Below are 12,335 nucleotides of genomic sequence, written 5' to 3' on the forward strand. Positions count from 1 at the left end.
ATTAGCCATCGGCGGCCATGAAATTGAGTTCCGGCGAAACAGCACGTCAGACGGAGAAGCTGATTACAATTCTCAACTTGTACAACGGGATCGAAATAAGTGGACTCCCGTTCAACATTACTCGGCTGCTCTGGGCCTCTTAGCCGATGTCATCGGAACGGCAGACGATGGTCGGCAGTTGGAGTTGGACCCCATCTGTGCGGTGCTATACTTGATGCTTGTCTACGAGCAGAAATATGGAGATGGTACTTGCTCTGGACTATCGAATCACCTCGCTGGGGCAGCTTTGATTGTAAAGCATCGTTGCAGCAACCTTTTAGATCAAATCTCCACACGGGGTTGGCAAGGAACGCCAGTGTTGAACCGAATGCAGCCTCAAAACGATTCCCAACAGCCCGGGTTGTCACTCTTTGTAATTCGGTTGCTCGTCTGGATTTCTCTCTGTGATTCGACAGCCGCAACATTTGGGCTCGGTGGCCAGTGCAATAGCGAGTTGAAAAATATCATGGCGCCAGACGATTCATCATCGATTGCCGGATTCGATGCGCTTCATAGATATTCAAACTCGCTGTACCGCTCAATGTGGGGTGATGCCTATCCGCAAGTTGAACTATTGGATGACGTGGAGAATCGAGACATATTCGCTTTTCTCTGCGCATCTATGCAGCTTCGTGGTATCGTAGCTCAACTGTCTAATCTTGATGTGAACGACCTTAGACAACGTCTACCAGCGGTTGAATCCGCCTTTCGACAAATTGATCTTCGATATGGGGAGCTACTTGAAGTGGCGTCAGATATTTCCCTTTCTACAGACAACTCACATCGTTTGGTGGCCAACATCCGTGCCTTTGTTCCTATATATCATGCTGTAAAACTCGAGCTCTTGCGCATTACTCGGAGAAATGGCCTGACCACCAAGATGAAAATCGTACCCGAAGCTCATATAACCGCCATAATTGATTTGGCCGTTCAGGCTGATAAACATCAAGGGGTTGAAGGCACTATTAGAGTAGCATGGCCGCTCTTTGTTGTTGCTCTTGAAACGAGCAACGTCGTTCATCAGCGCTGGGTCCTTAATCGGTTCAAAGCAATGAGCAGCTATAGTAAGAATCTGGAGCGTGCTCATCGCTTTCTTACAGAAGCCCTTCGACGACAATGTGAGAACATTGAAGTTTACAAAGACTTTAGGCTCGAAAATGGGGAAGTGTTTGTTATTTAAAGGCAGTTTTAGACAATGCGATAACCTCGGTTATTACGGGTGACCGGAGATGGCGGGATCATGGTGGGCAAACAAACATTTAAATGTTCTTTAGCAGAGTGACGTGTGGTCACATGTTATTATAGTAAGCGAATTGTTTTACATTCTCTCTTGGATTGGAGATATGGGCTGCAGGTATATGCGTTAGAACTTTATGGCTTTATATCACAATTACTATTAGTACCGGTGTAAATCATTAGTAGCCTTGCTCATCTTATTCCCCGTTCGACACGATACATTGCTCATTCGCCAGTTTCAGTATCACTTAAAGGCGGATTCCTATCAGTCCAAGGCTCAAATACTTGAGCACCCTTTAATAGTCCTCCGACAGTTTCCCATATGACCAAGAATGCAAAGAGCGACATGACTACTGCCATAAAGTCCGTCGTAGATAGATCATCATTCGTTGCAGGCAGTGAAAGAAGAATGATGGAAACGACCAAACGCATACCAATTCGAGGCGTTTTCGACATAATCAGGCAATCTTCGTCGTGTGTGCGATAAAGCATGCCGTATATCCAAAGGCAGAACATGCCCACTCCTAGACCTCCTCCCAAGAGCCACCGCTGTCCTTCTTCAAACTCGTCTAGTCTTGTACTTATAGCGGCAATGTGACCGCCAATCAAAAACGACGCAGAAAGCGGTAAATGGAGAAGAAAGAACGCAAAAGCCGTCCAGGCAGATCGCCGAATTGGGTGCGTCGCCTCTAAGCTGCCATCACCACTGACGTAAATCCAGTTGAGACAAAACGCGATAATGAGAGTAAAAGCAGCTTTGGCATAGCCTAATGTCAAGCCGACACCGGCTGGGTCGCCGACAATCACGCTGTAGACAAATTCACCTAGAATGATGATGAAGAATGCCGCCATACGGTCGATTTCGTGAGCAATGTCGACCGCCGTGCTGTATGTGAGCTTCAGCTTCTGCTTTAGCCATGGACTCAATGTGAGCGACCAAGTGAATTCCTGGTAGAAAATTATGACTGCGACAACGGCGATTTTGGCCCCAATGCTAACGTCTTCAAAAAAGAGCGGTATCGTAAGGAAGAGACCGATGAACATGAAGAAAGCCATAATGCGCGCCTGCGTGCGATGCTGATAGCTGGCAAAAGAACAGATGAGAAAGGTGCACATGGTGGTAAACCGAGCGACGACGTATGCACCCGCCGTCGTTTGCATCGCGGATAAATCTTCGTCAACTAGGCGGGCGTTGTTTGCGTAGAGCACCAAGAGCGCCATGACCCATAAGATGACCAGCCGCTGTAAGAGATCATCGGTGTAGTACGAGTTCATGATTTCGCGAAGGTCTACCCATATGTGCCATGCCGGCGCGAAGATGAGGATGTATTTGGCGAGATGGTTTCCATCTGGATTCTCGGCGAGGTCATCGCTGAAGTTTGCGACAATGGCGACATCTATAGAGATAGTAAAGACGTTGTGTTAATTAAAAATTCTCCTTCAGTTCACATCTCGTTTGACGTACAAAGAAGGTCAAGGAAGAGCTCAAAGCGGCCGGCTTGTCTCTCCTCTTCGCTTTGCTTCACCAGTCGGCCATTGTGGAACCATTGAAGCGCTTTGGGGCGTTTGATCATATACCGCTCCCCGATGGTGTTTTCCTGCAGCTCGTTGCAATTCATGGTGATGGTGGGCCGCCCAATGGCAAGCTACACGAAGTTCTTCACCACGTTATCAACGGACCGCGCAAAGAACAAAATAAAATTAAAAGGTCAGAGATCACCTCAAATTCCATGTCGTTATCTATTCCGTTGCAGGCGTACTAACCGCGAACTAGTCAGAACTTAGCTCCCTTTCCGCAAGCATCAGCTCCTCTTTGTCGGCGATCTAGATAACATCTGGCTAGTTGGATACGGGCGATCATCTATTGGCTGCTTCATTAAGCATATGAGACAGTGGACAAATCAGAAGCTGGCTGCGAAAACTTACACGGTGAAGGTAGATACATGTGTACCGCTGGCTCTGAGATACTGGCCGGGAGCAATAGACGATACAAACAAAGCAAGGAATACCGCAAGAATTACTAAACCTACTATTTACAGACAAGGAGTATTTTATAATAAAGGAATCTGAGTGAACTTGCTAGAAAGATATATATGTAGGTAGGTTACGAAAGGTAGAATGATGGAGAGCTGAAAATACAGAGATAAAGCGTCATCGTATTAAAGCTAGAGAAATTCCAAGAGCGGTTTTCCACTTCATCTTCAAGTTTCTTCCATCTTTCATGCAATTCACCTGGTATGCACACACTTATTATACACCATTCCAATACGACTTCAAGTTACCTCTGCTCATTGCAGTTTTCTCACGTGCATAAAGTACAAACACGTACCCGTCCTCATGGTAGGCCTCCCGCATCAACACGTACTCTCAAAACAGCCGTTGTCACCTGTATGGCCGAAATTGCAACACCTGCAGGGAGGGAGGGGTAGACGCAAATGAGAGCCAAAAATCGTGATGTTGTTTATTTTTTCCCTCCTTCACTTCACCTTGACGACGTTTGTCGGACCTCACAGTGTGTTCAGTGTATAGGCAGCTAATACTCGTGTCCTGCTTTGTTTCCTGTCAGATACCAAACAAGAGCAAATATGGGATTTTTTGACGATATCGCCAAGGGTTTGGCCCATGCCCAACAGGAGGCTGCCCGACACATCACTCCTGAAAACATCAACCGCGGTCTCCAGATGGCTCGAGATGGAATTGGCCACGCAGCAGAACAAATCAACCAGGTACATCGTTGAACCGTTCTCGCCAATTTCGCATCTAGAGAACTGACTGGTCTCAGCATGTCACTCCCGAGAACATCAATCATGGAATCCGAATGGCCCAAGAGGGTATTAATGTTGCAGCTCAGCAGTTCAACCAGGTTCGTCTTCAAAATCTACCGCCTTGTCCGAGAGGTTGTTTTATACCAATGTGGTTAAATTTACTCAGCATGTTACCCCGGAAAACATCAACCACGGATTCCAGATGGCTCGAGAGGGCATCAATGTTGCGGCGCAGCAGATCAACCAGGTATGTCTTCAAGACCGACCGTCTCGCCCGACTTGTTCTGGACTTGGGAGGCTAAACATACATGTACACAGCATGTCACCCCAGAAAACATCAACCACGGTCTCCAGATGGCTCGGGACGGCATTGGAATGGCAGCCCAGCAAGTTGGCCAGGTGCGTCTTCAAAGCCTGCCTCATAGACTTTCATATTACGCATTAAACGCTCAGGCGACTGATGTTATTTGTTCAGCACGTCACCCCAGAAAACATCAATCATGGTGTCCAGGTAGTTCGGGATGGCGTCGGTTCTGCTGTACAGCATATCAGTCAGGTATAGTGCCCAAAGCCTTCATCTTTTTACGTATAACCAACTAACCGAAGGTAGCATACCACTAAAGAAAACTTCGATCGAGCTCGCGAAGAAATGCTGAAGGCGGCATCAGGACCAGCTGCTCAGCAGGTAAATACTCCGTTCGCCATGTGCGACTTTGACATGCATATACTGGTTGGTTGCTAACATTCGTCAAGGCTGCCGATATTGTGAAGCAACATCCCGTGCCAGTCGCAGTTGCTGGCACTGGAATCTTGATTGCTGCTATTCCTGGTATTATCACGGCCCCAATTATGGGCATCGCTGGACTGTTGGGCTTTACCTCTGAAGGTATCGCTGCAGGTACGATAGTCTTCCCGTTGCCCTTCAAATGGGGCATTTTCTTCTATAGTAATTATCCTTGTACATCTACTGACTATTCATGAAATATTATAGCTTCGGTTGCATCAGGCGCACAAGCGGGTATGGGAAGTGTTGCTGCTGGAAGCTCATTTGCAGTGATGCAGAGTGCTGCAACCGGAGGATATGGCTTGGCAATCCTGACAGGCATCGTTCAAACCGTAGGAGGGGTTGCAGCAGCTGTGGGAGGTATTGGAGTTGGGATTCAAGCTTGGCTGGGAGTTTCAGCTACTTGATCGCTCGGACTGTACCTTGGCTGCTATTTAGCTTGATATACGGAGTACAGATTCATCATAAATGATTGGATCTCACTTGGGCGCTTATGCTGTTTCGCCGGCGTTTGAGATAGTAAACCACGTTTCTTATGACGTGTAACGAGATATTCGTACACCTTAGATGCTCTTCCTCTCTGTCAGTCTGAGCAGTGAGAATTGTATGGAAAGGAAGGTTTCAGTCTTCAGGTTTGTGATTGTTGTAATCCTGACTTAGATCGCCATAAAGACATTGGTGTTGGGCTCCATCTCACGGCCTCATGCATTATAGGCCTCCCAGGCCACCATTGGCGCCCAAATTTCAGCCAGTACATAGCAAAAGGATGCAACCCCTTACCAATTAGAAAAATGATAAAACAAGTGACATTGTAGGGAGAAATCTTATTCCTGGCCGCACCAATTGTTTTTTTTTTTTTTTTTTTTTTTTTGTGACAGGCACCTCTGGTGCACGCCAAACTCCTTGGTACATGTAATCAACATCTTTCATCTTGGCGTCTCCATCTTACAGATATTGGCACCACATCGCAACGCTGAGTTGCGGCGACCACATTCCTACTATTTTTGCTGCAATTACAACAAAACGTGAGATGGTAAGAAATGTCTCTTTTTGCTCAGATTCGAGGAGGTTTAGCAAGCGCGCAGCACGAGCTGTCCAAACACGCCAACACAAGAAGCTTCCATCACGCTGCCCAAAAGGTTCAGAATGGCATCCATGTGAGTAACGTAGGGCCACAGCTAAGTTTACTACGTTTTAGAAACATTTATCGCGGATTAAACCTCATCAGAGCATGTAAACTGACGAAAACAACCAGTCCATGGCGACAGGCCTCAGTGATCAAGTTGCTGTAGAGAAGCAAGGAAACTCGGACAATGTGACCCCAAGTCTAGCCCAAGAGAACTGCCCTGATGCCAAAATCAAAATGACTGGCGGCAAAGACGCACCGACGAAAGCAACAGCTCACTCAGACATTGCAAATGCCGTCACGAACGACGATATCGTCGGCGAATGTTCGAGTATAAACGCTGCTACACAGGATACGGGTGTAGTCGCTGGGACAATCACACAGCTTAGAAAGACTGCTTGGGAGAATCCTCTACTTACTGCGGCCACGGTAGTTACTGGAACTGGGCTTCTTGTTGTTGCTGCTCCCGCAATTGTCACAGCTCCGCTCATAAGCCTTGCTAGCGCGGCAGGCTTTACGTCGGGAGGAATAGCGGCCAGTAAGTGAATCTTCAACTCCCATCTATAAGCTGCTCCATGTAGATCTAATATAGATTCATTTACTGACTTATTTCGCTACAGCTTCTGCTGCAACGACCGTTCATGCAAGCATTGGGAATGTTGCCGCTGGCAGCATTTTTGCAACATTGCAGAGTGCTGCCGCTGGAGGATACGGAGTGGGTGTGCTGACTGGCGCAGCTCAGACTGCTGGAGGCGCTGTAGCTGGTGCTGGCGGACTCGGTGGGATTCTAGCTTATCTTAAGAAGAAGGGCAAGTCGCAGCCAGAGTCCATCGATGAGAAAAAGGATCAATAGCCGTCAAATGTATCGTTTGATGGATCATGCATGGACGGTCCATGCCATTTCTAACTGTTAAACCAAGAGCCAGTCCACGGCCCGTGCCGGAGGGGCAAAATAACATTAACGTTGAAGATTGCATTTAGCAGCGTCGCAGTTGAGCCTTATCAACAGATCGTCTCCCCTAGAAGCTGCTAAAACGACGGGAGCGCTCAATGGCACCGTCACTTTTCCCCGGGGCTATCGGCAATTAAAAGTGACGATGCGCCACTGCGTGATTGGGCTCTTGACGACCCGCATCTTCATCCCCTGTCAACATCAATTTAACATGCCAATACGGCCACGAGCGCATGCGCAGATGACTGACTAAGGTCAGATATTTCTTCCTCTTTGGGCGCAATCCCGTGTCGCGATTCTGACAAGTTACCAGCGGCCCGTTGGCGAGCAAATAGTGAGCAGTTTCGCTGCTGCGTCACCGCCCGCGCATCCGCCCGCCAACAAGCGAGTGCGACAATACAATGGACAAGGACAAGCCGGGGGACACATCGGGCAAGCATGGTCACGACGAAACATCGCCTGCAGCAACACCGACCAAGAAGCCTCGCACCGCCAGTCCAGCTGAGGCAGCCGCAGCGTCAACGAGGCTTGAGCCACTCCAGGCGCCGCTTGTCACAGACCCGACGTCAGATGCCGGCATCGAAGCAGACGACACGGCCAGCGATGGCGGCTACGAGTCCGATTTGGCGTCGCGAGCGTCTACCTCAGTATGCAGCGCCGTGCGCGACTACGAATTCGAGAACAATAGGCGCTATCACCGCTTTCAAGAGGGCAGGTATCAGTTCCCCAACGACGAGCCAGAACAGGAGAGAGAGGATATGAAGCATGCCATGGTGTTGCATCTGTGTCAAGGCAAACTCCACTTTGCGCCGTTGGAGAACCCACAGAATGTTTTGGACATAGGGACGGGGACAGGCATCTGGGCGATCGACAGTAAGGAGCTCTCTCTATTCTTTCACTTGTCTCATAATGCGCCGACAGTATTGGGCAACAATAGCTAACAACACAATTCCTACAGTGGGAGATGAATATCCAGGAGCCGAGATCACGGGCATCGACCTGAGTCCCATCCAGCCGCAGTGGGTACCGCCAAACGTCCGGTTCATAGTTGACGATGCCGAAGCAGAGTGGGTAATTCCGGAAGCCTCTCTGGACTACATCCATATACGGCATATGACCTCTTCAATACGCGATTGGCCTCTGCTGTTATCGCGCGCATACAAGTAAGTCGGCTCCAGTACCTCAGTCATACCGGTGTGAAAGAAACCTTCAATGTTTGCTGACAACCATTTGGTTTTACTACAGAGCCTTAAAACCTGGCGGATGGATCGAACTGCAAGAGCTTCAATTCCAAGTCAAGTGCGACGATGGAACAGTGCGCGAGGGCAACAAAGTTCAAGACTTCTTCGAGACGATGAAGCGCGCACTTGAGAATTTCAACGTCGACTTGCTAGCGATGCGCCACAACAAAAAGAACGTCGCCGACGGAGGCTTTGTCGATGTCGACGAAATACCCTTCAAGATACCCATTGGCACATGGCCCAAAGACATCAATATGAAAAAGTGCGGGCTCTACAACAGGAGCATGATTCACGACGCTCTCTACGGTGTTGCCGTGAGGCCTTTTACGCGAGGCCTCGGATGGACGATAGAAGAATTGGAATTGTATTTAATAGACGTGCGAAAAGAGCTAACAGACAACAGTCAGCACGGCTACACACCATTTAATGTGGTGATAGGCCGAAAACCTGGATAAAAATATCAAACATGTTGATGATATTCATCGAAACAAAAACACACATACCTACGCTTACCTCACGTAGAGCTAGTAATGGCCGGCGCTTCCTAGTGCCACCAGAGGTTCCCCGCGTCCGCGGAGCTGGAAAGCGACGGCGAAAGACCAGATCTGTCCACCATTGGCTTCAGAATAAAAGGAGGGGTGGAGACATGATGAGAGCAATGGAGTGGGAATAATCCCTCGACTTAGCTCTCACCCTATCAGCCTGTCACTCATTGACGCAGAATACCGACAATGGCATCACGTTCCGTCCAACGGATGACGACTCTGTCTGAAGAGATCTCAGCCAAGACCAAGATTATCACCGACCACCTCACCGCCAAAGGTCTAGATGCTGCATCATTCGATGTCAATGGGCTTGTCGAGTTTCCCATCTCTCAAGACGATGAAGAGCCATACAAGGCTCGATTAGATCTTATAGCTCTAACCAAAGAGCTGCATGACATTGCTCTCGGCCCAAAGGAAGGCTTGAGGTACTTGGCTTGGGATGTAAGCTACATGTCGACAATCAGCTACTTGAGCTATGGGAGCTGAGCTAACACTTCTTCTCACTTATTCAGTGTGTCAACACTCTATCTCTTCAATCAATATGGGAATTCAAGATTGCCGATGCTGTGCCCCTCGACGGCATCATCTCATATGAAGATCTCACAGCAAAAGTCAGGGAGGTGAACAATGGACTCAACATCTCCCTGCTCGATCTACGCCGTCTCATCCGCCACGCAATGACAAACAACATCTTCATAGAGCCTAAAAAGGGATTTGTGGCTCACTCGCGTACTTCACAACTCATCCGAGAGGACGCTCCTCTGCGCAACTGGGTTGGCTTCATGTGCAATGACCTGTGGCTACCGGTTGCCAACGTCATCCCGGCGATGAAGAAGTGGCCTGCGAGTGAAGAGTCCACAGAGACTGGTGTCAATCTTGCGTATAAGCAGGATCTTCCTTGGTTCGATTTTATCCAACAGGATGCAGTGTTTTCCAGGAGATATAATCTGGCTATGCAAGCCCATGGCAGCGGAGAGGGCTATTCCATGCAATCAGTAATCGAAGGATATCCATGGGGCAAGCTCCCTCAAGATGCAACAGTAGTCGATGTAAGTCGTGCCCGTTCTACTCCCTCCAATGACATATAAAGCCTCACAAGGCGCATACTAACAGATATATGTGCTAGATGGGTGGCAACCAGGGCTACATCTCCTTCGCCATCGCAGAATCCTTCCCGAATCTCACCTTCATCGTCCAAGATACCCCAGGCATGCGCACCCCAGAGACCATTGGCAAAGTCCCCGACCATCTTCAATCGAGAGTCGAACTCACCACTCACGATTTCTTCACGCCGCAGCCCGTTGTCGCCGACGCTTACTTCTTTCGCATGATCTTTCACGGCTTTTCAGATAAATACTGCCTACAAATTCTTCGAGCGCTGATCCCTTCATTGAGGAAAGGGGCAAAGGTCATCATCAACGACGGCGCTTTACCAGAACCTGGGACGGCTGGGTACATCGAGGAGAAGACCATGAGGACGCTGGACCTGTTCATGCAAGTCACTGTGAATGCCAGGGAAAGGGAACCGGATGATTGGAGACAATTGTTTGCGAGGGCAGATGGTCGGTTTAAGTTTAACGACATTTGGAGACCGGAGAAGTCGAGGATGTGGTTCGTCGAGGCGGAGTGGACTGGGGAGTGATGGGAGCTGGTAACTGAGATGCGAGGTAAGCTGATGCGACAGATAGAATTAACTGACGTCAACGTGTTGCCGATCTGAAGCTGATGATGAGAAACAAGTTTGAGAGGTGACAACGGCCGCAATAAGACTGTAACATCGGTTAGGTTGATCGAGTTCTGCATATGTTCACTCCGTGGCCAAGGATGAGTGCCTGCTTACTGGTTAACAAGTCGCAGCTAATGCATCCCCATGCTACCACGTCGATCAGCTTACAAGCCTCCATCAATTCCCACCTTCGACAACTCGCTTCTCTTATATCAGATTCACGCTGGGCACAATTTTGTTTAGAATGCTAATGATACCCGGTGAGGGTGCTGTGTATTTAATAATATGCCGTTTAGGTCGTCTGTGCTTCGTGCTCATTACACTTCCAATGCGTCTCGTCCCGTACTCCCATGATAAAGAAAAGAAATACCCAAGCCCAATGCAAATCCCGCCTTATACCACAATGCAATGCAATAACCAAAAAATGGTTTAAATCGTTTTTCTTCGTCGAAAAAAAAAAAAGAAGAGGCAGATTTAAAGACCGCAGTTCTTGACAGCGACCTGGCTAGCAGTAGCAGAAACACGGCCCAATGCAACGGCCTGGCCACCGGTCAGAGCATTCATGGCGTCGAGCGCAATGTTGAAGCCGGCGGCGGCGTGGTCAACGGCCAGGACGTAGATGGTGTGGCCGCTGTACGACAGCTTCCAGCAAGTTCCGCAGCTAGCAGAGTTCCAGCCGGCAACGGCCTGGACACCTCCGATGTATGGGAAGCGAGGGATCTGGCCCTGGGTCGACCAGTGGTATCTGGTCTCGAGGCCGTTGGGACCGTCAGAGCAGGAGACGACGTTGAGAGAGCGGGAGCCGTCGTCGTAGCCGGTATCATACGAGACTACAGGAGATGATTGTTAGTAAGAGAGTATGGTGAGGAAATGCAAAGGAGGAAGGTCTTACCGGTATCCGCAGAGACGGCGGCAGTGAAGAGAGCGAGCTTGAAGAGGTTGGACAATTGCATCTTGACTGGTGTGCAGAGTGAATTGATATCAACGAAAGTCGAGTCGAGAGTGGATAATAATGTTGATTGCGAGGATGAGCAAGTATATTGATGCCGAGATAGAGATGCAGAAGATTGAAGCTGATGGTTCTGAGCAGATGCCATCTAAGACGAGGACAAGCTCAGTCTTTATACACGAGCGCAACGCAGTCTGCCCATCATCACCGCTTCAAGCTTTCCCCATCGAGACTCGAGTTTGCCTCCTCCCTTCCCGATGCATCGTAGTATCCAGCCATCGCCAAGTCCTTCCGCCTCCTCCTTCTCGTATGGCTACCTACATACGTACATACACATACTCGTGCATGAGAAGCTACAGCAAAGCCAGCAGGGACCAGCAAAAAACTGACTCGTCAACTGCAAAAACACTCAGGTAAGTTGTCCGGCTCTGCTGTTCGTGTCCGATCATCTGATGCCGATTCGGTCCACAAATAGTAGCAACACCACATCATCCTTGTATCTCCACTGCCGCCTCCCCATAAAATACTAGATCCTAGCAATAAGAAATAATAACCCGGGCTCGCTGCTTGTTTGTCTGCCGAGCTGATGCTAGGCTAGTACCAACAGCAGAGCCAGCGGGCGACAAAGAACAAGATCCGCTGCGTTGGTACGTGGTACGTGCGGCGCGGGCCACTCTGTTGCGGTGATACAAGTACGAGTTACCGGCCTTTTTCGAGTCTATGTCCGGCGCAAGCGGACTCGATGCTGTGCAAGCCGAGAAGGAATCCATAAGCCGCCAAAGTTCGCGTACGGAGTATAACTAGACTAGATACTTGCTGGGAGTGGAATCATGATATCGTCAATTAAGCTCGTATTCTTGGCTTTGGGTTAGAAGATGGCTGCCCACAACGTTTCATTCTCGGCTGCTCTCGTCTTAGTCCAACAATCTAACAATCTAATTATACTCCAATTGTCCACTCGTCTACATACGA

General features: G+C 49.0%; 7 protein-coding genes across 7 annotated transcripts; 5 read left to right on the plus strand and 2 right to left on the minus strand.

The window, feature by feature from the left end:
* Positions 1 to 505: 505 nt before the first annotated feature.
* Positions 506 to 1,219, plus strand: T069G_04116 (fungal specific transcription factor domain-containing protein; the record flags this gene model as incomplete). The annotated part of the gene is made up of 2 exons (XM_056171326.1): positions 506 to 674; positions 732 to 1,219. The coding sequence occupies 2 exons, from the start codon at positions 506 to 508 to the stop codon at positions 1,217 to 1,219; spliced, it is 657 nt and encodes a 218-aa protein (XP_056032218.1).
* A 281-nt stretch (positions 1,220 to 1,500) lies between these two features.
* T069G_04117 (bacterial low temperature requirement A protein (LtrA) domain-containing protein) lies at positions 1,501 to 2,894 on the minus strand (the record flags this gene model as incomplete). The annotated part of the gene is made up of 2 exons (XM_056171327.1): positions 1,501 to 2,672; positions 2,741 to 2,894. 2 exons carry the CDS (start codon positions 2,892 to 2,894, stop codon positions 1,501 to 1,503), a joined length of 1,326 nt encoding a protein of 441 aa, XP_056032219.1.
* A 966-nt stretch (positions 2,895 to 3,860) lies between these two features.
* Positions 3,861 to 5,231, plus strand: T069G_04118 (interferon-induced 6-16 family domain-containing protein; the record flags this gene model as incomplete). The annotated part of the gene is made up of 8 exons (XM_056171328.1): positions 3,861 to 4,001; positions 4,058 to 4,138; positions 4,207 to 4,287; positions 4,359 to 4,439; positions 4,516 to 4,596; positions 4,651 to 4,725; positions 4,794 to 4,938; positions 5,032 to 5,231. The coding sequence occupies 8 exons, from the start codon at positions 3,861 to 3,863 to the stop codon at positions 5,229 to 5,231; spliced, it is 885 nt and encodes a 294-aa protein (XP_056032220.1).
* A 956-nt stretch (positions 5,232 to 6,187) lies between these two features.
* On the plus strand, positions 6,188 to 6,803 carry T069G_04119 (interferon-induced 6-16 family domain-containing protein; the record flags this gene model as incomplete). The annotated part of the gene is made up of 2 exons (XM_056171329.1): positions 6,188 to 6,488; positions 6,571 to 6,803. 2 exons carry the CDS (start codon positions 6,188 to 6,190, stop codon positions 6,801 to 6,803), a joined length of 534 nt encoding a protein of 177 aa, XP_056032221.1.
* A 500-nt stretch (positions 6,804 to 7,303) lies between these two features.
* Positions 7,304 to 8,598, plus strand: T069G_04120 (methyltransferase domain-containing protein; the record flags this gene model as incomplete). The annotated part of the gene is made up of 3 exons (XM_056171330.1): positions 7,304 to 7,775; positions 7,861 to 8,065; positions 8,148 to 8,598. The coding sequence occupies 3 exons, from the start codon at positions 7,304 to 7,306 to the stop codon at positions 8,596 to 8,598; spliced, it is 1,128 nt and encodes a 375-aa protein (XP_056032222.1).
* A 276-nt stretch (positions 8,599 to 8,874) lies between these two features.
* Positions 8,875 to 10,330, plus strand: T069G_04121 (o-methyltransferase domain-containing protein; the record flags this gene model as incomplete). The annotated part of the gene is made up of 4 exons (XM_056171331.1): positions 8,875 to 9,129; positions 9,201 to 9,557; positions 9,609 to 9,737; positions 9,815 to 10,330. 4 exons carry the CDS (start codon positions 8,875 to 8,877, stop codon positions 10,328 to 10,330), a joined length of 1,257 nt encoding a protein of 418 aa, XP_056032223.1.
* A 558-nt stretch (positions 10,331 to 10,888) lies between these two features.
* T069G_04122 (cerato-platanin domain-containing protein) lies at positions 10,889 to 11,367 on the minus strand (the record flags this gene model as incomplete). The annotated part of the gene is made up of 2 exons (XM_056171332.1): positions 10,889 to 11,244; positions 11,307 to 11,367. The coding sequence occupies 2 exons, from the start codon at positions 11,365 to 11,367 to the stop codon at positions 10,889 to 10,891; spliced, it is 417 nt and encodes a 138-aa protein (XP_056032224.1).
* Between the last annotated feature and the right edge of the window lie 968 nt (positions 11,368 to 12,335).

Source organism: Trichoderma breve, chromosome 2 (genome assembly GCF_028502605.1).
Source record: "Trichoderma breve strain T069 chromosome 2, whole genome shotgun sequence".
NCBI classification, from domain to species: Eukaryota; Fungi; Ascomycota; class Sordariomycetes; order Hypocreales; family Hypocreaceae; genus Trichoderma; species Trichoderma breve.